Source organism: Micromys minutus (assembly GCF_963924665.1).
Source record: "Micromys minutus genome assembly, chromosome: 22".
Lineage (NCBI taxonomy): Eukaryota > Metazoa > Chordata > Mammalia > Rodentia > Muridae > Micromys > Micromys minutus.
Genome location: NC_137957.1, coordinates 7,712,028 through 7,737,067, shown reverse-complemented (window position 1 = coordinate 7,737,067; position 25,040 = coordinate 7,712,028). Strand labels below are relative to the sequence as shown.

General features: G+C 49.8%; 1 protein-coding gene across 3 annotated transcripts; it reads right to left on the bottom strand.

The window, feature by feature from the left end:
- Nucleotides 1-1,035: 1,035 nt before the first annotated feature.
- On the bottom strand, nt 1,036-24,491 carry OS9 (OS9 endoplasmic reticulum lectin). 3 transcript variants are annotated; one of them, XM_080935160.1, is made up of 15 exons: nt 24,318-24,491; nt 23,730-23,906; nt 23,051-23,114; nt 22,851-22,927; nt 22,549-22,647; nt 5,446-5,656; nt 5,234-5,335; nt 4,982-5,079; nt 4,757-4,811; nt 4,066-4,151; nt 3,587-3,853; nt 3,248-3,437; nt 2,335-2,496; nt 2,057-2,169; nt 1,036-1,799 (listed from the first exon to the last, which is right to left on the bottom strand). In XM_080935160.1, exons 1-15 carry the CDS (start codon nt 24,477-24,479, stop codon nt 1,674-1,676), a joined length of 1,989 nt encoding a protein of 662 aa, XP_080791286.1. In that variant the 5' UTR covers nt 24,480-24,491; the 3' UTR covers nt 1,036-1,673. The 3 variants fall into 3 exon arrangements, with proteins under 3 accessions (XP_080791286.1, XP_080791287.1, XP_080791288.1); XM_080935161.1 differs by lacking the exon at nt 2,335-2,496; XM_080935162.1 differs by lacking the exon at nt 1,036-1,799 and having other exon boundaries at nt 2,064-2,169; nt 2,335-2,494.
- Between the last annotated feature and the right edge of the window lie 549 nt (nt 24,492-25,040).

Genomic DNA, 25,040 nt, shown 5'->3' with positions numbered 1-25,040 from the left:
TCGCATCCATTCCTCCAGAGCCCAGAGGATGCTTTGTAAGGTGACTGCTGTCCTGAGGAAGCACCGTGACCCTCACAGTCTCACTACTACCCCCCTCCCCGGAGGCCAGAGCTTGCTGAGTATTATGAGAAAAGGTCTTAGGGATCCTCTGATGAAGGGGGTGCTGATGTGATATCAAGTCAGTGCTTAAGTTCCAACCCAGCTGAAACACCTGTCCCTTTAAGAGACTCACAAGGCTTGTCTTACATCTCAAAACAATTTAAGCATAACATGGTATTGGCCCTCATTTACACTGGGCACCAAGAGCCAGCCCCATGAGGTTCTCAAGTGACCATTTCACTTTTCTGGAGATGGGAGAGCATGTGGTATTCAGCCCCTTTCCTGTAGTGAGACCCGTTTGTCTCCAGCTGGGGACCCAAAGGGGAAACGTTATCTTTACTGTCCTGAGGGCCCACTACCCTGGGAGAGGGTGCAGGAGCAGAAGGAGCCACAGCTGCCTTGGCAGTCAGGAGGTGGAGCCCCAGACCCACCTGTCTCTGGGATAGTAGGACAATGGCACATTGGCAGTAGCCCTGCCATGACTGCAGGAAGGAAGGTGCCCCAGGCGGATGTGGAAGCATCTCCGTGGTACACACTTTGGCTTTCGGGATGTAAGGAAGGAGAGGATTAGGAAAGATTTGCTCCTGTTCAACTGAAGCACCTGGCTGGGTGTAACTCACATGTGTGAGCCCCTGGGATAGGAACAGATGAGGAGGGACCGAAGGTCTATCCTCTCAGAGGCTGGCTTGTAAGAGGACTGCTGAGCTGAGACTCACACAGGTCTCCCCCAGGCCTCTGGAGATCTGTGCCTGGTCAGCTTACCCAGGAGAGGACGGCTTCGGTCGGCTGTCCTGCTCTCCTGTGTACCCTAGGACACACTGACACTTTCTAGGAAATGCATAGCAAGCGGGACCCGAGAACACGCTTCTTGAACAGAGCTTCTCCCTGATCGCCCTCCCTCCCAACAAAGCCTGAAGAGTCGACAGTCCAGTTTTTTATTTAGAAACCTGATTGCTGAAGAACAAGGGGGTGGCTCCATCTCCAACCCCTTTTGCTGGGATTGTTTATGAGGTGACAATGTAGGGTCTCCCATTCCCTCAGTGACGAGAGATAGTCTGGGCTCAGAAGCACGGGTAACAGGACAGCAGAGACAGGAAGTAGGGATTCCGAGGGAGAGGCAATGGTTGGTAACAGGGAATCAAGGTACGGTGGGACAAGGTGGGGCTGGGGATCTGCTTTCTTGGATTTGGAAAAACTGCACAGTCCTGCTGTTCCCGCCACGCCCACCCACAAGGTCTCAACAAGTCTCTGGGGGGAGTGGGATTAAGTGCTGAGAAGTTGGGGGACAGGAAAAGCTAAAGGGGCAAAGAAGGGCATGTTTGGGAAGTGGAACCCATAGGCCTGGCTGAGGCCTTAGGTGGCTCCCTGGAGCTGCAAGAGCTCTCCCTCACGGTCCCGCAAACCCTCACACCCTCACGGTCCCGCATACCCTCACACATCCTGGGGCTGAGCCCCTGAAGTCCAGTGCTGAGCTCCAATCTGCCTTTTTGCCTCCAGGGCCCCAGGGTGGGGGTTTAGGAGGCAGAGCTGGTCAGGAAGATGCAGGAATCCTTAAAGGGCCTGGCAGGGTGGTCTCAGAAGTCAAACTCCTCCAGGTCCCCCGTGTCCTCACCACCCGGAGAGCCCCACACGCGGCGGTAATTGCTCTCCAGCTCATTCTGTCGCTGACGCTCTTTGTTGGCTTCTTCGGCTCCCTGCACCTGGGAGGAAAGAGGGGTTGAGCCAAGGTTAGCCCTGTGCTGTGGGATCTCAGGAGGTCCTGAGACCTCGGTGGGAGGCCGGGACTATTAGATTGCCTCCCAGTGGATTCTCCTGGGCAGTACCTGAGGCTTAGCGTTAGTCACCTGAGACCGGAGGACCGGGCTCTACAAACACAGGGATGGGTAGGTGGCAGCTGACCAGACCCTGATTTATACAGTGGTATACCAGGGGCCGAGATGTGCATAGGATATCTCACCAAGATATTGAAGAAAATCTCCTTAAGGTTCCTTGTGTCCTCATCAGTCAACCAGCGTGTGTCTTCCTCCTTACCTTCAGCCCCGGGCCGCACAATTTTGATCTCGATCTTGCCTGGCAGGAACAATATGTGTAGTGAGGAGGGGGGAGACTGGGGGCTTTAGAGGGTCCCCTGCCCTCCAGGGCCCAAGGTGAGGTCTCCAGTCCACCTTGACCCAGCCCTGCCACTCCAGCGGCAAGCCCTTCTGACAGCTTTAAGCACCGCCCCTCAGGGCCCACCTTCAGCCGTGAGCCCCTCCCTCTCCAGCACGTCAGTCACCAGCCCCTCGATCTGTTTCAGCTGTGGGTTTTCCCGGTTCATCTCCAGGACAGTCAGGTCCTGATTGGGGCCTCCATGACGGAGCTTGGTGACTCGGACCCGGACTCTGTGCTCGGGCTCCTCTTAGAGGGGAAGACACAGGGAGACACAAAGCAGAGCCGTGACTGCGGGGTGAAGGGCAGTGAGGTGGCCTCTCCCTAAGCCATGTATGTGATCCAGGGTTCAAAAACATACCCTTCCCTAAGGGTAGACCCCACCCCCACCCCAACCGCTGTTTTCCAAAAGCCAGGCCAGGCCACCTGCACCTACAAAGGTGTTCTGCTTTATGGAGCAGGTTGGAAAGCCAGGGCTCAGTTTCCCGCAGACTTAACAGCCTTTCAGTGTTTAACCAAAAAGGCGGAGGAGAAGGTTTGAAGCTGGAATGGCCCACCTCCATCCGGCAGAGTCCCATGAAATGAGCACAAGGAGATGGAAGAAGGGATCACAAAAGTGTGCCCTGGCTGGTGGCCCGGGCCAGTGGGCTTGCCTATTAGCACCACAACCGCAGACCTTCCTGCTGCAGAGAGGCCCCAATACCAGCTTCCATTTGTCCACCTCCACGTCCACTACAGAAACTCCCAAAGTGCCTCCTTTTCCCCAATTCCCACCCACAGGGAGGCTGGATAGAGCCCCTTCCTTCTTCATGATGAGCTTTTCAGCTTCCAGACTCATGTCCACTTAGTTTCTGCCTATGTGCCAGGCAGACCACCAGGCATAGAGTGAACCAGAGCCAGGCCTGCTCTTCCAGCTGTGAGGTGTCCCTGCAGGGGCACAGTGCTCCCGAGGGAGGGAGAGGAACCTGCTGAGGCTGTACCCTCTGGGGACTGCTCTTACCTGTAGGGTGTGCTGATGGGGGAGGCTTTTGGGGAACAACTCTCCTTTTCTTGTATTTCTGCACAAGCTCTGGACTCTGGTTCTCCTGAAGCCTCTTGATGAGTTTGTCCAGGGTGGATGTTAGAGCCAATATTGCCTGCTCCCGCTCGGACTCCTTCCTCAACCCTTCTGGGTCCAGTTCCTTCTCTGTCTGCAAAGCCCATAGAGGGCTGCAGTTAGGGAGGAGACGGCGGGGGGGGGGGGGCGCATCTCCCCTTTTCACTAAGGAGCAGCCACCACACTAGGAGCTCCCGTGAGTGCGTGAGTGCACTGTGGCAGCCGCAGGAGGGCGTGGCTCACCTCTTGGATGATGTTTTCCAGCTCTCGCTCCATGCCAGCCTTCACCTCGGAGCGGAGGCGCTCTCGGTCAGAGGGCAGCAGCATCCCCTCCAGCTCCTTCTCGAACTCTCCCAGGAGCTGCTGCTCATCCTCCTCGTCCTCCTCCTCCTCATCCTCTTCTTCCACAAGGCCCCGGGGTTCTCCACCCTTTCCCTTGGCCTCTGCTTCCTTCTGAGGGGTCTCTGTGGTATCATCTTCAGGCTGCTCCTGCCTTACGCTTGGCTTCCCCTGGGTCAGGAGTTGGGGAGCAGTTGCAGAGTTTGAAGGAGTCCATCGTAGTATGTGGGGGGCAGGACATGGTAGTAGGGGCCATGGGAAGGGCAGGATGGGAGTCGGGGGCAGGACTGGGTCCTACTGGGGCCAGTTTATCCCAGGTAAAAAATCTCCTCTCAAATGCGCACAATGAGGAGGCGTTCCCGCTGGCCCTGGGCAGGCTGTACCTTCTCTGCACCTTTCAGCTCCTCAATCAGTCGAATCAAGTCTGCAGGACTCCGGATGAGTTTGACCTGCACATTATTCTGAAAATCTGAGATGAGAAAAGAGAGTAGGTGTGGGCATTCTGCATTTTAAATTGTCTCTTGATGCCTGAGGAGAGGCGTGAGGGGTGAGGACCACAGTCTCTGCCTCAGGAAGCTGGCAGAAGGCAGCAAATCCCTTAGGGAGCGTGGTCCTCAGTGGGCTCATGGTGGGGTACTGCCAGCTCCCCCTCCCCCAGACTTAGTTTTTAGGACATACAGGAGATTCAGAGCTCTGGGCTCCTACTTATTGGAGTCTTTCAGCTGCTTAGCTCTAGGCCGCCTACTGTGGTCCACTTCCATCTACCCTCCCCCCATCTATAGGTGGGCAAACTGACTTGGCATGACACAGCAGGGGAGTGCAGGTAAGTGCCCTTTGACCTCCTTACGTGGTCCTGCTGATCAGAAAGAAGCTAACAGTGACAGTGGGCTCACTGGGGCCAGGCTGTTGGATGGCTTAGAGGTAAAGCATTATTGTGCATGGGTCTGGGCTTAGTTCTTGGCACCAGGAGACACAGGCATGTGGGGAAGAATGGACTCAATGTCCTGACTCCCGACTCTCCTGAGTAGCTCAATTCTACTCCATCTAAGAGCTGAGAACACAGGGTTGACTGACCGTTGGGAGGGGTTGGAGCTGGGTCTGCTGCAGCCTCCTGGTTCAGGTCCTGTTCCTGATGAGGAGAAAGGGCAGACTCAGGTGTGAGGGCTTGTCTCTGCCCTCCATGATCCTTTCATCCCTAGACAGACAGAGGTCACCTCGTAGACCTTGGCTTGAGGGACCCTACCCATCCCAGGGCCTGAGTCCAAGCTTGTTGGGGACAGCGGAGAGGCCTGATCTCACCCCTGCCTGTGCCTCCTCTCTGCCTGTGGCCTGTTCCTCTGGCTCCTGAAGCATTTTCCAAAACACTGATTCCTTATCTTCCTTGGCTGGGCTCACATCTGGGGTGTGGAGAACAGATGTGGGAAAGGGGGAGGAGAAGAAGGAAGCAAATTTGGAGGTGATACATTCCCTCTTATGCTGCCACCCACAACTGTCAGCACAGGACAGGGAGGCGGGAAGAAAGCATCACGACTGGCCAAGGCCACGTCCTACCTTCTTTCTTTGGGGGTTCTCTGGCAGCCTTGCTCCCACTCCACACTTGACGATCTGTGTCTTGAAGTCCCTCTGTGGTCTTCTCTTCATGCTGCTTTGACTCTACCGAAAAACCAGCACACACGTCAGGGGCCGTCAGCGTGGCCCCCCCCACCCCCGGCAGGGTGGCCGGCAGCATGGCCCCGGCTCTCCTCGCCCTCCTGTGCGCTCACCAGCTTGCCTCTGGAGGTAGGCCATGTACTCCTCAGGCTGCAGGGCTGGGTGGCACAGAATAGCCTGTGGGGCAGCGCTGGCCGGCGGGCGGAGGAGAGGGTGTGGGCAGAGCCGAGAGGTCCGAATGGTCAGGACGTAGGAGCAGGAGAAGGGTTCATCTACTCGATCAATGTAGTCCCCAGATATGCCAGCGCCCTCGTCACACAGGAACTGTGGCAGGGCAAGAAGGGAGGCTCGCTCATAAGAACCACCAAACCACCAGGAGTTCTTACAGCAGACACTGAGACACACCGTGTGGGATGCAGAGCCCCACGGTTGTGCACATGGTGTGTTACACAGGTTCAGTTACTTGGTTGTCACAAAGACCCAGCAAGGAAGGCAGTAAGGACCAGCTCGGTCGCCCAGGACATGAAAACATATCGAATGACGTAGTTCAGACCCTTCCTCAGGTAGCCAGCTGAGAAGTGGCAGAAACGTGTGGTCCCTAAGCAAAGATGACAGGCACCCACAAAGGCTTCCATTCCTGTTTGAGCACAGTGGGGCACACCTATAACCCTTCACTCAGGAGGCCAACACCACACGACTGCTGGAAAATCAAGACCAGCCTGGGCTTCGGTTAAAAAAAATAAAAGACTAATTAAACCAATGAGAGATGTAGGAGTGCTTTGTGGGCTGTAACTATATCCTAACACTAGGGAGGCCGAAGTGGGGGAATCGGACTCAAGGGTAAGATCCTGACACAAAAAAAGAAACAAACAAAGAAGGAAAGGAAGGAAGAATGTTTGGATTGTAATATTAAAAAGATAAATAACCAATTTTAAAATGTGGGAAGAGCTAACTAGAGACTGCTTAAGAGAGGAGTAGCCCTGACCCTGTCCAGGAAGTGCCCATCAGAACCACAGGAAATGACTCTCGACCACACTCACTACAAGGGCCACACTGAGGAAGGTGACACCAGGTACTGGCCAGGATACAGAAACTGAAAATGTCACAGAACACTGGTGAGCTTGGAAAAGGTTAAACCTCAGAAGGTCAAACAGGGATGTGTGGTGTGTGTGTGTGTGTGTGTGTGTGCATGCATGTGAGTGTATATCTGAGAGTGTATGTGTGTATGTGTATATGTACATCTGTGTGTGTCAGAGGGCAGCCTGTGGGAGTTGATTCTCTCCCTTACTGCATGGGTCTTGGGGACTGAACCCCGACTGTCAGGCAACAAGAACTGAGCTATACCACAGCCCTGACTTCATTTTCTAATCTTCTGAGGTCAGCACAGTTTTATAAAGAGAACGGTAGGGACAGATACAGATAAGTGAAGAGGTGGAAACTAGGAAGGATTCTTACAGGTCAGTATGGCTCATGAGTCCGATGAGATGGCTCAGTGGGTAAAGGACTTGCTATAAAAGGGTGGGTACCTAATCTGGACTCCCCAGGTTACCACAAAACTCCTAGAGCAGGCTGGGAGGTGGGTCAGATCCCTGGATGCTTATGTGCTGGTTAGCCCTGAATTCAAAGCAGCAAACAAAATATCCTGTTTCAAACAAGACGGAAGGCGAGGACCAAGACCTGAATTTGCCCTCTGACCTCCACACACCCGGGCAAGTGCACAACAACATTCAAATTAACAAACCGAGGTGCACACCTGTCCTCACGGCACTTGGAGGAGTGTGACGTGTGGGGACGCACAAGACTAGACTGAGTACTGGGAATGGAAAGTTGGCTCAATGTTGGAAACCTGTAAGTCAAATAATTTCAAACTACAAGAGCGTTGACACATACCTCACTTTCAAATGCAAACGCTGAGTTCAAAGAACAAGCAGAGGCACACACCTACGATCCCAGCACTCAGAGGGAGGAGAAAGATTAGGAGTTCGAGGTCACCCCTACCCTCAACAGTTCAAACCAGCCAGAGCTACAGAGACCATCTGCCAAACAAACAAATAAACAAACAGCAAATCCAGGGACCCAGCCACCACTGCAGGAACTATCTAGGAAGTCTGGTCTTGTCTAGCCCCATCTGGCCACAGTGGGTCTGAGTCACAAGGCATCTACTGTGTGTCTGTATGTGTCACACTGAAGTGAATGTGTGTCTGTCCACCTCACCCAAGACCCAAGCTTGTGCTGTCTGGTTTGGCCTCAGAGTCAGAGAAATGTGTTGGCAATTGGATGGCCCTCTGGCTCTTCGGTTCTTGTGAGTCCTCAGTGTGCAAGCCCAGACTTGGGCAGCACAAGCGGCTTCCTGCTGAGCTAGCCTGGTGATTTACCAAAACGGCCAACACAAGGAAAAGGCAAGGCACCACCAGAAGTTCTCCAGGCTCTTGGAACATAGTCTTTCCTGTGGCCACCTACATTCCAACTACAAGATCACGTGGCCCCAGGGGAACAAATATGGTTCAGCAAAGTATGCCCATAAATGTTACCACGAAACCTGGAGTCTACAGGGCCGCGAGGCATACTGTTGGTGGTGTTTTAAACAAACAAATCACAGGCAAGATCCTTGCCAAGAGGACTGACTTCGGATTGAGCATGGGAAAGATCTAAGAGACAGACAGCTTCCTGAACAGGAGGAAGATAAAAACGAGGCCGAAGAGGAAGACACCTGGGTTCAACCGCAGCACCAAGATGCACCCAGAGTAGTTCCTGAGGAAGTGGCCAGTTCCTTGTTGTGGCTTTCTGTAGGGAACAAACAACTGGTAAGGTAAAACACAGGGAGACAACAGACCAAGACCTGAGCAGACACAACACACAGTCATTCTCGCAGCATGGAACGTGGCTGTGGAAGGGCCTCACATGCCCTTGCCCCGACACTGCGAGGCTAAGGCTACAAACAAGCAAACCCTCCCCAGCCAGCCAAGGACAACAAAAGTAAGCCGTGTTTACACACACTAAGAACGGTACTGAAAATGTGAATTAAACTGGGGGGGGGGGGACCAAATTATGTTCTGCACAAAACAGAAGCTTTAGGAGCCTGGGGGATGGGCGATGTCACCCTACCCAGGACCTCACAGGATGGCGGCGGGGCGGGGTGCAGCCTCTGCTTAGCTCAAAGCCAGATTCATTCAGTCCTCGGTGCCGAGGAGAAAGGGCTACAAGAATGTCTGCACAGCCACCAGAATGGACAAGTCACCAGGGAACTGGCAAAGGGAACACTGGTTAAAGTGTAAAGGTGCTGGGCATGGTGGCACAAGCCTTTGACCAGCACATAGGACACAGAGGCAGGTGGATCTCTTTGAGTTCCAGGACAGCCTGGTCTACTGAGTGAGTTCCAGAACAGCCTGGGCTACTGAGTGAGTTCCAGAACAGCCTGGGCTACTGAGTGAGTTCCAGGACAGCCTGGGCTACTCAGTGAGTTCCAGGACAGCCTGGTCTACTGAGTGAGTTCCAGGACAGCCAGGGCTACACAGAGAAACCGTGTCTCAAAAAGACAAAACAAGTGTAAAGGGGACTAGAGCCTTTTTTTTTTTTTTTTTTTTTTTGCTGGTTTGGAGATTGTCTTACAGTGTAGCCCTGGCTGCCCTGGAATTCTGTATTTAAACCAGGCTGGCCTTGAACTCACAGTGATCTTCCTGCCTCTGTCTTCTCAGTGCTGAGCTGACAAGAGATTCTTAGAGACAAGGAAAATCACACATCTTTTCTCAAGAGAAATGCAAAATAAAACCATCCTAAAACATTCCTTATCTGATGCATAGCCAATGATTAGCTAAATTCCTAAAGTTAAAAACATACCAGGCTGGCAGGCTATAGAGACCAGCCTCCAGGCTGGGAGGAGAGCGGGGTTCCTAAGCCAGGTAATTCATCAGTGCGACAGAGGATGCTCTGTGAACCCTCTGCAGGGATGAGGAGAAGACCACTCGGCAGCATGTCTGTGTTAATGGACTTAGGACGACCCACACGCCCACCTCCGGGACCACCCAGAAGTAAGCCTGCAGATGTGGGACAGAAGAACAGCATCTGTTCAACATCTGGAGCTCTTCATGTACTGAGCTGGAAAGAGCTCACAGGTGTATGCTTCCCAGAAATGTGCTTGGAACCACATTTAAGTCTGTGGGCTGCGGGCCAGAGCAATGCCTCAGTGGTTAAGAGCACTGGCCGCTCTTTCAGAGGATCTGGGTTCAACTCCCAGCACCCATATGGCAGCTCATAACTGTCCTGAACTCCAGTTGCAGAGGATCTGACACACTCACACAGACATACATGCAGGTAAACCTGAATGTGAAAAAGAAAAGAAAAAAGGCTATGGGCTGGCCCCATGGCCCAGTGGGAGCAAGGGAACTTGAATTTGAATAAAAAGTTTTTAAAAGCTATTCATCTTGACTGCATTTGTGCCTAGTGTCTGTGGAGGCCAGAGAAGTGCATCAGATCCCATTACAGATGGTCATGAGCTGCCAAGGAGGTGCTGGGAATTGAACTCAAGACCTCTGAAAGAACAATTAGTGACCAGTGAGCCATTTCTCCAGCCCCCAGAATGGTACAGGCCTTTAATCCCAGCACTTGGGAGGCAGAGGTAGGCAGATCTCTGTGAGTTTGATATAAGCCTGCTCTACAGAGTGAGTTCTAGGACAGCCAAGGCCACCAAAGAAACCCTGTCTTGAAAAGCAAAACAAACAAACAAAAAGAATATTTATGTTCCAGAGAATTAAAGTGGGGGGGTTTGTAGGGAGAAAACTCAGACTGGGGAAATGGTTTACAGGAGAATAGAGCCATCTAGTCTGGAGTAGGGGCAAAGAAGCAGCAGCAAAGAGAGAGGGAGGGAGAGAGAGGGAGGAAGGGAGGGAGGGAGGGAGGGAGAGAGAGAGGGAGAGAGGGAGAGACGAAGAGAGAGACAGAGAGACAGAGACAGACAGAGAGAGACAGAGAGAGAGAGAGAGAGAGAGAAACAGAGAGAGAGAGAGAGAGAGAGAGAGAGAGAGAGAGAGAGAGAGAGAGAGAGAGAGACTGCCTCAAGAAGGTGGACAAGAGCCAACTCCTGAAAGCTGCCCTCTGACAACTGCACACATATATACACGAAATTAACCAATTAATTAGTTTTTAAAAACTAGGCACGCTCCTTGAGAGTTTATAAAGTTAATGCGTGTTGATGGCCAAAACAAAATAATGATAATACAAGAAAATTGAAGACCAATTTACTTACGGAAAATTGCTTAAAAGTCAATTAAAACATTAGGGTACTAATAGGCATCTACTAAAACACATCATGGCTGACTAAAGCTTCTGCACACAGGAAGGATCAGAGGAATGGGGAGAAGTGGCTGGAGAGACGGCTCGGTGTGGGGCCGTGGCCTTGAATGACCCTGATTTCTGGTCGAGATAAGAAGCCACGAGGACCCTAAGGGACGGCAGGAGCTTCCTAGTCTCCCGGGCGGATCTGCAGGTGAGGACTGGGACCACACTTCACACAGAAGCAGGACCACACCCCCGAATACGTAGATGACGCATTCCTAAGCTCTCAGGCCAAGCCAATAGGAAGTACCTGTGGTCAGACCCTGACCCATCCCAAACTGTATATAAGACTACCCAGAAATATTAAAGGTGTGCAGGAATTACTCCATCAGCTGAGAGCTTCTGTCATAAAAGCTGTAACACACGGAAAGAGATCTCCTCTCCCAAAATCGTTGCACCGCCCCCATCCTGTGGCAGCAGCGGAAATGAAGGTGAGGCAGCTCCAACAGCAAGGGAACAGGTCTCCCCACACCACAGCTCAGTGGTTAAGAACACCTATTGACCTGCAGAGGACCTGAGTTCAATTTCCAGAACCCACATTAGGCAGCTTACAACTGCTTATCACTCCAAACATGCACACTAGAGCGCGCGCGCGCGCACACACACACACACGCGCACACACACACACACACACACAAACACACACTGATGTAAATAAATACTTTTTTTAAAGAGTGAAGAGGGGCCAGAGAGAAGGTTCACCCAATGAGGCACTTGCACCAAGCCTGACATGTTCAACCCTGGGGATCCAGAATATAGCAGGAGAGAACTGACTCTCACAGGTTGTCCTCTGATCTCTACACGTGGTACACATACATCACACAGATACAACATGCACACATGTGTACACACATGCACAGTAAATAAGATGTAATAGTGACAATCCCCAGAATAGGAGGAAGTGTTTGCAAACTTGTCCAGGGATTAATATCCAGAACATACAAGGAACTCAATAGCAAGAACCAGACAACTTGGTTAAAAATGAGCAACAAATCTATCAGCATCTCAGAACTTAAAAAGAAGAAAAAAGAAACAACAGACAAAATTAATTATTTCGCAAAGACACACAAACAGCAGGAAGTAAGTTTTTAAAATGTTCATCACCTCTGGTTATCAGGAAATGCAAACCGAAACCACAGTGAGGCATCACCTTACTCCAGATGTGACGGTTTTAACGAAAGGAAAAGACACCAACAGCCAGGAGGCTGTGCAGAGCAGGGGTCCCCACACTGTTGGTGGGGACGTGGACTACTGCAGCTGCTGTGGAAAGTCTTCAACATACTACGGCGGCCGTCACATGACTGCCGTGAGGAAGGGCCGAGGTGCGCTGGTGCACCACAGGGGCAGACTGCTTGCCTGGCGTGCAAAGCTCTACATTTGCTCCCTGGGACACACAGGGCACGGTGGCTCTGCTTGTAATCACACACTTGGGAGGTAAACGCAGGAGAATGAGGAGTTCAAGGACGTCCTGACTACATGAGACCTGTCTCAGAGAAGTAAATAAGTAAATGATTAAGTAAATAAACGGGAGAGAGAAAACACGGTGAAGACATACTGCATTCAGTCATGACAGCCGAGATATGGGTGCAGCCCCAGTGTCTATCAGCTGATACGTGAACAAAAATGCCTGGTGCATCTTTGGGACAGCTCAGCTAGGGGATAGCTCATTTGTAAAAGTGTTCACACAAACCCCCAAGAGACTGCTGGCTAGCCACTCTAGCTGAATCAGCTGTACCTCCAGGTACAGTGAGAGATCCTGTCCCAAAAAATAAGGCAAAACGGCTTCATGGGTAAAGGTGTCGGTTACCAAGTCTGAGTTCAACCCCCAGGACACCAGTGGAGGAAGCTGAGAGCTGACTCCTGCATGTGGTTCTGACTTCCACACGCACACTGTGGCAGAGGATTTGGGTTCGTTTCCCATAACCTACATGGTGGCTAACAACCATATGTAACTTTAGTTCCAGGAGAGCAGTACCAGACACACATGGCACACACACATATTCAACATTCAAGCCAAAGCTCATATTCTTTAGACTACACTTTAAAAAAATTATGCAGGGTTACAGAGTAAGACACCCAACACAGACTTCTGACTCCTGTAAACACACGCAATCAACACACACACGCACACGCACACACACACGCACATGCACGCACACGCGCACACACACACACACGCGCACACGCACGCACACACACACACGCACACACACAGGAAATATATACAGCGCACATACAGTGTGGCTTAACTGTACAACAGAATGCTAACTTGCCATAAGTGGACAAAATCTCGTGGCTTGTGATACTGTGGATGGACCTGAGTCATCCTCCTAAGTAAAACAAATGAAGAAAACCCAGGCACAGAAAGACAGGTACCTCAACCAACACTTTAAATGGATTTTACAGAGGTGGGCATATTAGAGTGGCATCAGAGGCAGGGGAACAGGGCAGAGACAGGGAGCAAAGCTGAGTAACTGATACTGCTTTACAGTCGGGAGATCCAAGGTGTGTGGTCCTACTATGCAGCAGGAGTTAGCAGCAATGCACAGCACTTGCTTCTCTTTCCTTAGAGACAGGGTTCACCGTGCAGCCTGGCTGACCTGGAACTCACCACATAGGCCAGGCTAGCCAAGAACTCCTAAGAGGAGCTGGAGAGATGGCTCAGTGGTTAGGGGCACTGACTGCTCTTCCAGAGGACCTGGAATCTGTAACTCTGGTCCTACAAGATCATGGCTTCTAGTTTCCACACCCAGACACCAGGCATGAACATTGTATGCACATATAAATGCAAGCAAAACACGTATCATACAATAAATAAATCAATCTAAAAAGGAATGCAAGGAGGCCCACCTACCTCTTAAAGGTTTTTGCACAGCAAACAAAAACAGAACCAAACAATGATGAATGGGGTAGAGATGGTCTTGCAGAAGAGATGGTCATTACTAGCTAAGGATCAGGCAGAGGAAGAGTGATGCTTACAATCTATAAAAGACTCAAGAGCCACAACAAGAACGTTTAGAAATAATCAATAAGGAAATGAGCAGACAATTATCAATGGACAATAGACTTGAGAAAACATCAACCTCACCAGTCCTGGAGAGGCAAATACCATATTCCACCTGACCTTACCCAGAATAGTGGCATAGAAAAGCAAGTGACATTAGATGCCACAAGGGTACAGACAAGATGCCCTTCCCACAGTCCTAGTGTGGGTGCAGACAGTCTCTGCAGAAGTCAGGATGGAAGCCCCTCGAACACCAAAACAGCCAGGTGTGGTGGTGTACGCCTTGAACCTCATTACTCACAAGGTAGAGACATGCAGATCTATGCGAGTTTGGGGTCAGCTCAGTCTACACAGTGAGCTCTGGGCCTCAATAGCTAAGTCATGGAGAAAGCCAATGTTGGGGTTCTGTAAACCTCACCCCACAGTTACCTGGCAACAGCCATGTGTGCTCTGCCCCACAGTTACCTGCCACCGCAAAAGGGGCTGTTTTCTCTCTCTCTTGTTCTCTTCCTCTTGCTCTTTTCCCCACTAACCCCCCCCCCATGTGCTCATGGCCGGCCTCTACTTTTCTACTCCTCTTCTCTCTTCTTTCTCTCTCTGCCTCTACCACCCTCTTAACTCCCCTCCCATGCCCTGAATAAACTCTATTCTGTACTATACTGTCATGTGGCTGGTCCCTCAGGGGGAAGGGATGCCTTGACGTGGGTCTGCCAGAGGCATCCCCTAAACACACCAGCCAAAGGTATCCAAAACTCCAGAGGTACAGATTGAGAAAAGGTGGTTTATACACGTGCGATCGAATTACGTTATGAGTAAGAGAACAAACAAATGCTGTGAAGAGGACCATGGCCAAGGCAACTTTATAAGAGAAAGCATTTAGTTGGGAGCTGGCTAGCAGGTGGCAGGAAGCTGGGAGCACTGTGGGAGCAGGGGCTGGGGGCTTTACACCCTGACCCACAGGCAGAGAGAGCTTGTGCCTGCTCAAAGCCTCGAAGCCCACCCCACGTTCTCCAGCAAGACCACACCTCCATAACCTTTGAATCCTTTCAGACAGTTCCACTCCCTGGTGAGGAAGCATTCAAATGTACAGGCTTAGGGGCCATTGTTTTCCAAACCACTCGATATTTATAGGAAAACGTATTTAAGAGAAAGTAATCACTTTAAGGGAATTCAGTCACTATCAAAAATGACAAATATCTTATTTTTTTCTTATATTGGTGGAGCTTAGATTTTAAAGAGATCCATACATAAGATTACAAATGTATACACAACACGAGAGTGGGTGTGAAACTATACAGGGTGGGAAGGGGGGCAAAGCCAACTATGGAGAGGGCGGGAGCGGAGGGAGACAGGAAGAGGAAGTGGGTGAATACAGTTAAGTTCATTACACATTTACAATAATGTTTGTATGAAACCCACCACAGACAACAAATGCATGTCAATTTAAAAACAGTATTAAAAAATAAAACAGAGAGAGCTGGAGAAATGGTCCAGCAGGGAAGAGGACGCATTGCTCTTCCACAAGACTCAAGTTCTGTTCCCAGCTCCCATGCTGGGCAGCTCAAAGAGACTTGTAGCTCTAGGGGGAATCTGATGCTTCTGATCTCTGACTTCTGAGGGCAACACACACACACACACACACACACACACACACACACACACACACACGAATACACACACATATACGCATACGCACACATGAATACACCTAAATATAATACAAATACTTTTTAAAAATGAATAAAGTAAAAATAGTGACTTACAGAAGGAATCTTGAATGTTTCACCATAGAGAAATGATAAATGTTTGAGGAGCTAGATAGGTTTTCCATTATTTAAACATTATATGGTATGTGTATCTTGAAGCATCACATGGTAACCATAAGTGTGTGCAATTTTATGTCTGCCTGTCTATCTATCTACCTATGTTTTGAATCACGGTTTCTCTGTGTAACCGTGGCTGTCCTGGATCTCAATGTAGACCAGACTGGCCTTGAACTCACAAAGATCCACCTGCCTTTGCCTCCTGAGTGCTGGGATTAAAGGAGCGCCACCACACCTGGCCCCTTATGTATATTTAAACATCATTATGAGATACATTACTATAGAAATATAATGAACACACAAAGAGCTTTAGAATATAGCTCAAATTACTATATAAATAAATCAAAGATGAAAAAAACAAAACAAAACCCACAAGCTCATCTATGACCACAGGAGACAGACATGGAAAATTTCAGACCAACTTTTACACAGCATAGACAGCCAAGGACACACAGCCTGAAACTCCATTCTCCTAATGAATGGTGCTTAAAACCAAAACCACAACAGCAAAAGAGCTGCTAGAAAACACACTCAGAATGAAATGCCCCCTTAACGCCAGGGACAGGGATTGGAGAGATGGTTCAGCAGTTATGAGCACTGGTTGCTTTTGCAGAGGACCTGGGTTTGCTCTGGGACCCATGTGGCAGCTCACAGCCATCCATAAGCCCAGTTCTAGGGGGTCCTTTTCTTACTGTGCATGCATATGGTCATATGGTACATACACACGTGTGAAACACGTGCACACATAAAATAAAGCAAATACATCTATGTAATAAAGCCAGGAAAGGTCTGGTTACAGCAGTGTGAGTCTGCAATCCCTGCCCTAGAGAGGCAGACACAGGTAGATCCCCGGACCTCGGGCTCTGGCCAGCCTAACTGATGAGTCCCAGGTTCAATTTAAGACCCTGTCTCAAAGATGAAGGTGTGCAGTGATAGAGAAAGAAACCTGACCTCAATCTCTGGCCTCTACACACATGCATACACATCCAGACAAACAGGTACATACATACAATGCACTCACAAATCTGCAAAAACATGAAATCAGGAATAAGTCAAAGGTGCCTACCAACACCAGCTCTATTACTACAGAGTCATAAGAAAAACAAAATGTGGGCTAGAGAGATGGCTCAGCGGTTAGGAGCACTGACTGCTCTTCCAGAGGTTCTGAGTTCAAATCCTAGCAACCACATGGTGGCTCACAGCTATCTGTAATGAGATCTGATGCCCTCTGCTGTGTGTCTGAAGACAGCTACAGTGTACTTATAATAAACAAACAAATAATCCAGAATTTAAAAAAAAAAAAAAAGAAAAAGAAAATGTGTAAGGGTCAAAATGAACCCAGGCGGGGTGTTACAGAATGCCTTTAATCCCAGCACTAAAGAGACAGAGGCAAGTGGATCTCCTATGTGTCTGAGGCTAACCTGGTCTACAGAGTAAGCTCCAGGCCCTCCAGGACCTGTGCCAATTAAAAAAATGCACAAGAATCTTCAATCGACAGAAATAACAGACATTTAAGTGTGGTAAGCACACCCATAAGCCAGCACTCAGTAGGCTGAGGCAGGAGGATCATAACTTCAAGGCCAACTAAACTACATAGGGAGACTGTCTCAAGATACAAATAAGACCAGCTGTGGTGGTGCTCACAGGTAGGATTTGATGAAGGAGGCAGAGGCAGAAGGATCACAAGCTCAGAGTTAGGCTGGTCTACAGAGTGAGTTTCAGGACAGCCAAGACTACACAAAGAAAACTGTCTCAAAAAAGAAAGGGATGGGCTGGACAGACAGATGGCTCAGTGGTTATGAGCACTAGCTGCTCAATCTGGTTTAATTCTCAGTCATCTGTACCTCCAGTTCCAGGGCCCTCGACACACTCCTCTGGCTTCTGTAGACATAGCATGCTGTGGCACACACACACACAAGCAGGGAACACACTCATACACATAAAGGAAGAGAGAGAGCCAGTGGGTATGGTGGTCTGAATAGAAACGGATCCCAAAGGTTCGTGGATTTTGAATGCTCAATCACTAGCCAGCACAACCGTTAGAAAGGATTAGAAGGATCAGGAGGTGTGGCCTCGTTGAAGGAAGTGTGTCATAGTTGGAGTGGGCTCTGAGGTTTCAAAAGCTCAGAAAGGCTCAAGTTCTTTCCCTACTTGCAGATCAGGATGTACTTAGCTGCTGTTGGAGAGCCATGCTGCTGCTGTGCTGACGAACCTGAGCCCATAATCAAGCCCCAGTTCAATGTTCTCCTTTACAAGAGCTGTCTCGGGCACAGTTGCTCACAGCAACAGAACACCAAGAGAATAAAAGCATTTGCAGCACAAGCCTGCACCCTGTCTCAATCCCTGGGACCCCTCGAAGTGTCCGCCGACTCCCACAAGCATACCATGGCGGGACCGGTCCACAATCACAACGCAGATCTTACTCTCGCGTACATACAATCATAGTAATTTTGGAAATTAAAGTATCACAGATGTGTAGTGACCCTCAGGACTGCCAGCAGGAATGTGAAAAGATGCAGCTGCTGTGGAAAACACAACAGACCCAACACTGTAAACAAACCTCAGTCAGACATACTCCATTCTTCTGTAGGGGCAGAAACAAATCCCTGAAACAGTCAAGCAGACGTCACTACATGAGCCTGCTACAGTACTCGCAATAGCTCAAACTGACAGTGAGCATGTGCGCACCCAGCAACAGACGAGCTTACGGACAACATGGGACATCTACAGAAGAGGAAGCCACAAAAACAAATACATCCCCCATAAATGCTATGTCATGGTTGGAAACAACACATTGGGTTAGCCGGAACAAACATTTTATAATTCTACTTACGTGATGTGCTGGAAAATTTTATATCAATGTGAGGCAAGCTAAAGTATTTAGCAAGAAGGGAGCCTCAGTTAAGAAAATGCTTCCGTAAGATCTGGCTGTAGGCAAGCCTGGAGGACAGTCTCTTAATTAGTGATTGATGAGATAGAGTGGTTCTGGGTGCTAAAAGAAAGCACGCCGAGCAAGCCATGAGGAGCAAGCTTGTAAGCAGCGCCCGTCCATGGCCTCTGCATCAGCTCTGCCTCCGGGTTCCTGTTGGTTGTTTGAGTTCCTGACTTTCTTTTGTGATGAACAGTGATGTGGAAGTGTAAGCTGAATAAACCCTTTCCTTCCAAGTTGCTTTTCATCATGGTGTTTCATCCCAGCAACAGAAACCCAACGTCATGTGATGCACCTATAGTTGGCTTATCAATAGGGAGAAAAGCAAAAGAGAGCTGGGAAGGGAGAGACAGGACTACCACAGACAGAGAAGTGTCTACTCTGGAAACAGGAATAGTGGGCATGCAACCTTGAGAAATGAGATAGATACCCAGCGTCAAGCTGTATACCTAAGAGGAAGAACAGAACAGAACTCAGGTAATACACATTCTTTCCCACAATTATATATGAGGCTAGCCTGGTCTACATAGAGTTCCAGGACAGACAGAGCTACATATTGAGACCTGATTCAAAACAAAACCCAGCAGAACTGAAAGTGCTTCTCGGCAGGGTACAGGTAAGATCTTAGTCACCAGGCTGTAGTTCCGGGTCACCGCCCTGAATCAGGAGTACATCAGCAAGAGTATGGCAGTGTACTGGACATGGTAGCTATATTTTATTTTTTACTTCCCCTTTTCTGAGGTGAGAGCATGCTAAGTAGCCTGTCCTTGAACTCATCACCTTCCTGTCTCAGTGTCTTTAGTCGATATTTACAGGCCTGCACGGCCACAGATGGCTACTTTTTACTTTTTGTGGCCATGGGATGAACTTAGGGTATGCTACCACAGAGCCTGATGCCTACCATAGCATGAAACAATATATGCAGTCAGGAGTGGCAGCTCAGGCATGTGATCCCAGCGGTGGGGAGGTGGAGGCAGGAAGTTAAGAATCCAAGGCCAGCTTCAGCTACATAGTAAGTCAGAGGCCCACACTATATCCCGTCTCAAAAACAAAGCAAACTGCAACAATGTATACTTTATTATTTTTTAAATAAGAAATCTTTTTAAAAAAGATTTATTTATGTTTTTTTGTTTGTTATATATAAGTACACTGTAGCTGTCAGACACACCAGAAGAGGGCACCAGATCCCATTACAGATGGTTGTGAGCCACCATGTGGGTGCTGGGATTTGAACGCAGGACCTCTGGAAGAGCAGTCAGTGCTCTTAACCGCTGATCCATCTCTCCATCCCCAATGTATACTTTGTATGATGTGTGTTTATAGTAAAATACAGAGAAAAGGCCAAGGCAATTATTGTGGTTTCTACAACCAAGGAGGGAGGAGTTGAGAGGGTGAGACTTAATTGTGTTTTAGCCTCTTAATTCCCTCTTTAATCAAACATAGACTGTGTGGAGAGATTCACACCTGTAATCTCGGCCCTGAAGGGTCACAAGTTTGAGGGCAGGGTGGACAACAGAGCCAGTTCTGGGCTTGGCTATAGAGCAAGACCCTGTTTCAAACACTATTCCCAAGACCAAACCAGAGTCAAAGCAAATGTGGCAAACCAGCAACATCGAGTCTCTCAGAAGCAGACTGCTCTGTCTGAGGTGTGTCATAACTAAGGAGAAAAATCAGTGTCATTGATAGAATCATAAATGCCAAAGGCAGGATCCCACACTGCTAACCAGACCTCAACCCCACACAACTACGGTTATTATTATTTATTTTTTGAGATGGAGTTTCACTCCATAGTATAGGCAGGCCACTGATAGTGCTCCTAGAGAGAACATGGATGACCACTGCAGTGTGCAGGTCAGAAAGACCTGGAGTCAAGGACTCACACTGTACCTTACCAAGATGCCCATGACCACCCACGGCAGTTTCCAGTCTTCTTCTGAAAGTTCAGATGCAGTCCACATGGCCCTGTTCTTCCTGGGTCCTGTGCCACAGTAACGCCCCTTTCTACTTACTCTCTAAGATGCTAGGATGGCTTCCTCGAAAGCCCCAGGCTGGTCTCCAGCTCTTGATCCTCCTGCCTCAGCTCCCTAAGCGTTGGGATTACAGGTGTGAGTTACCACGTCCAGCTTCTCTCCTACACTGTACGCTTTTACTGGTTTACTCACACCGTGGCTCCCACAACCACAGGTGAGGATCAGCCTCTCGCTGTGATACCATCTCTCTCCAGACCTGCAGATCTTTGCTTACCTGGGACATCGCCACTCCCGTGTATGAAAGTCACTAAAAGTATCATTTGGAAAACCAAACTCAGGGTTTTTCATCACCAAGCTCCCTCCTCTCACTACCGTCTACCCGAGTCATTTGCAAATCCTTCCTTTTCCACTGCTGACTTTCCCCTCTGAACCCCTCTCTTCATCCCTGGGTCACTTTTAGCCTTTCAACTGGATTACCTTGTTACCTGACTGACCTCTCAATGGCTGGCAGCAGGTCAAAGCAAGCCTCCAAAGCCGGGTGAGCATGTCTCACCGTGCTCACTCCTGTCTCACGGCCTCCCTGCCTCAGCACAAGAACAGCACCTCTCCTAGCCTGTGTCCTGCTCCTAATGGCTGTCCACTCCCATCTCATACGCACATTCTTTGCTTATGACTAGCCCTCACCATCTTGGTGACTCTCAGTTCCTGGGTCACACCATTGCTTCTTGACTCCCAAGCTTTCCTTCTGTGCTTGACTGCTCCTCCTACACACTCTCTTTTTCCTGTCTCCCACCCCTCTACACCTGCTGCTAAACTTCCATCAGGTATCAGTTCAGAGGTCACTTTCTCCGTAGGCCTCCCACTTAGCTTCGCTGGCTGCTGTCCTGTGGTGTGTACCCTGCCTGGAATGGTTCTAATCCTGCTTCCCTGGACACCTGCCTCCCAAGGCGCAGGGCATGTGTTCTGGAGACAGGGGAGGATGCCACGCAGCTACATGTTAGAGTGCACTGAAGTGTGGCCTCACACGTGTGTGAGGAGCACTGCAGGGACACAGTGGTTTTCTGGGTGAGTCAACAAGGGTAAAGTTTGGGGCCGGGCATGGTGGCGCATGACTTTAACCCCAGCTCTTGAGAGGCAGAAGGCAGGAAAATCTGTGTGAGTTCAAGGTCAGCCTGGTCTACATACAGAGTTCCAGGGCAGCCAGGGCTACATAGAGACCCAGTCTAAAAATGAAGAAAGAAGGAAAGGAAGGAAGGAAGGAAGGAGGGAAGAAAGGAAGGAATTGTTTGTCAATTATTCTATTTCTTGAGTGACTTATTGGACACCTACTTGGTACCAGGACAAGAATAACAAACAAGAAAGACTTTGTCTCTTCCTACTTGGGCCTCTTTGGTGGTTAGACAGAGACAGATATTAAATAAGAATATTTCAGGCAATGAGTGGTACCTGCCCTTGTTTGTCTGTTTTTGAGACAGGTTCTCATTCTGTAACCCAGAATGTCCTTAGAATTCACTATGGAGCACAGGTGGCCCCAAATTAGCAGTCCCCTGCCTCACACTCCTAAGATCTGGGTTTATAGGGGTGAGTAACCCCATGGCCACTTTACTATAGAGACTTTGAAGAATGTAAATGCTCTGAATGACTGTTGCCAGGATGGAAGGGGGCTGTGTTCGTGTATGTCCACAGCATCGCCAGAGTAAAGCATGAATGAGCAGACAGGGCCACTGGAGGAACGTTCACCCTTCCTGGCACTGTGACAGAAACTTGAGTATCTCTATTTCCAGCCTACATTTCGTTGTTGAATCACAGAGCTAATTGCTGACTGAAGATCAGCAGGGGGGTGTCTGACAGGCTTTCCGACCTCCATATGTGCAGAACTCACCCACCTTCCTTCTTCAAGCTAACATTTACAGCCCAGGTAACTGAAAGGAGAAAAGCTGGACCGAGTAAATGTTCCTGGATGTGCTGAGGGTAGCCCGTGGGGAATGCAGAGTTAAGTTCCCTCTGAAGAGGCAGACATTGAGCTGGCAGCTAGATACCAGCCTGAGACTAGGCTCTACACCTAAGAGACACTACTGACTTCAGAGCGTAAGCATCCTCCTCCCTTAGCAGGCAAACTGCTGTTACCCCAGGAACATTTTCTTTCTTTGGAGACTTACCCGGACTTCGGCTTCTCGGGGTTTCCCATTGAGGTCGCATTTGGACCCATTGCCATAGGTCTGGCTGTGGTAACGTTTCAGCCGATGCTGCTTGGAGGCCTGGAGGAAAGATGAGGCGGGACGGAGAGGGCATGAGAAAGGGTCCCTCCCACAGGGACCTGGGGGTCATAGGACCAGATTCCGGGGACCTGATGAGTACCAAACCCCAAGAAACACACCAGCTCAGTCTGACCCTCCCTGTTGCCTGGGCTATCTGTCTGCAGCTCTGCTGGGTGTCCGTTCCAGCCCCACACCCCAGTCACCTTGGCTGTCTCGTCGTCCCAGTTGAAGGCTGACTGGTAGTAGCCAAGAAAGAGGACGTCACCTTTGACCTCTGAGTCTGTAAGGGAAGCCACAGTGAAGCACTTTATTCTCATTATCAGCCTAGAAGGGAGGACTAGGAGGGAGGGTCACCATCCACATAGGATCGTGAAGGCTTAGGGAAAATGTAGGAGTCAGTCACCTTCCATATGGTACTGCTGGATATGACGTCCATAACAGAATTCATATGTCCACCAGTCCTTGGTCTGGCAATTGAAAGAGAACAGTCAGGAGGCATGAAAATTGTCTCCTTGTGAAACCACCGTTTTCTGGCTCCAAGATATATAACCTGCCATTTCGTTCTTACCTCCCTCTCTCTCCCCCATCACACATTCCCGACTCTGTTAGAAGGGACTTTTCTTTTCCTGGCTGGAGACGCACATCTAAAGTGTAACTGATCCACACCCACACCCTTTCTCTTTCTTTCTTCTTTTTCTGGGATCGAAGGCATAAGTCATTCTTTGCCCTCCATAAAGATAAGAAATCACGGTATCTTTGAAGCACTCGAATAAAGACTCCCATGTGTTCAAGTACTAACTGAACTTCTTCGAATACAATGGCATCTTGAGGTAGAGTAATAGGAGCAGAAGGTGACTTTAAAGGTGGGTTCCTGCTCCTCCTGTCCCACCGCCATTCTTCTGATCTTGGTTTAACCAGTTTTGAGATCTTCCATCCTAATCCTTCCCTACATTCAGCAGTCTTTGCTTTGTCCCCGCCTCTTCCCTCTGTAAACATATCTAGTGACCCAGTGGCCCCTTAACACCCAAAGGCCCCCATTCCAGTTCCCAAGACTTCACTCCGCCCACCCCAGTTCCTTTCACCTTCAGCAGACAAGGGGCATCTCTCATGGGGCTCAACAATTCAGGGATCCCGGGCCCTTGGTAAGCAGGTGTCTCCTCCTCCCTTTCACGCTGGAAGTGAATAGCTCCAGCTGGTAGACGGCACTCATAGCGCTGTTTGTATTTTGAAGACACAACCACCACGTCTGAAGCTTGGCTCTGAGAAAGAAGGGTCGGGAAGGGGGGCAGGGAGGCAGAGGCTGGGACCAAGAACAACGAGATCCCTCTTCAGACCCTGGGGACGTGCCCAGTGGAAGAGAGAATAAGCCACAAGTCATCCAGCTGCCGCGGTTGAGCAGAGGAGAGGGTGCTCTCGCTTCCCCACCTAGCAGGGTTCGGGTGCTTTCACCGCGACCTGGGGATCCGAGGTCCACAGCGGGAAGCCCCACCCCTGTCGGTGCCTGGTCCTCGGGGATAGGTCTGCCTGTCATTCCCAGGTGAATCGTAGGAACACCACCACCTCTTCTCCATACCCCCGGTCTCCCGCGCCAGACGCGCAGCTGCCCTTCCTCCTCCACTATGCGCCCCTTCCTCTTGCACAGGACCCTCGCCTCGCCCCACACCCCTCACCTGCCCTCCCATGACAGGCAACGGCAGGATCTGGATGCCATAACGCATCTCGCTCAGCTCCTCCAAATTCAGGCTCCCGACACCGCCCGTCAGACGCGCAGGTACCAGGAGCCCCAGAAATAGCAATCCCAACAGACTGGACAGCAGCGCCTCCGCCGCCATCTTCCGCTCCGTCTCTGCTAGAGATGTTCCTTCCGCCCCAAACCTGGCAGCGGCCTCACCCGCCTATTAGCGCCCCAAGCTTTCATTGGCTGTCCGGGCGCTCTCGCTTACGTAACGCATCCTCATTTGTAAACGTGGCGTCAAAGCCTCCAGGGAGGCGGGTCGCACAGTTAGTAAAAATCAATAGCTGTTTCTGGTTGGCCGGGAACAACAACCAATCAGCTACGAGATTAGGCTCCTCCCCTCCTTGCTCCTTATTCCAGAGAGGTGAAGGCTGTGGCTGTCTGTGTTCTTTTGCTCCTTGTCTCATCCCTGCCCTCCCCAAGCTGTCGGGAATAGAGCTTCTTATTACTTTTCATATATTATTTGCAATGTATGGCGCCTCCACTGGGCAGAATATTGAGACGGATGGTGAGTGTGGGGAATATCTTTGGAAATGGCTTAATATCTTTTTGCAAAACATACTATACAGAAGCATGGCTCTTCATATAAATATATATGTATCCGTACACATACTTATGTGTGTACATATATAATTATGTACATATGTATATATACACA

Coding starts and splice junctions, on each gene's coding strand:
- OS9 (XM_080935160.1), bottom strand. CDS start 24,479: ATGGCGGCGGAGGCGCTGCTGTCCAGTCTGTTGGGATTGCTATTTCTG. Junction 22,648..22,850: donor GGGACGACGAGACAGCCAAG/GTGACTGGGGTG, acceptor TCTTTCCTCCAG/GCCTCCAAGCAGCATCGGCT. Junction 4,152..4,756: donor AGCTCCAACCCCTCCCAACG/GTCAGTCAACCC, acceptor TTCTCATCTCAG/ATTTTCAGAATAATGTGCAG.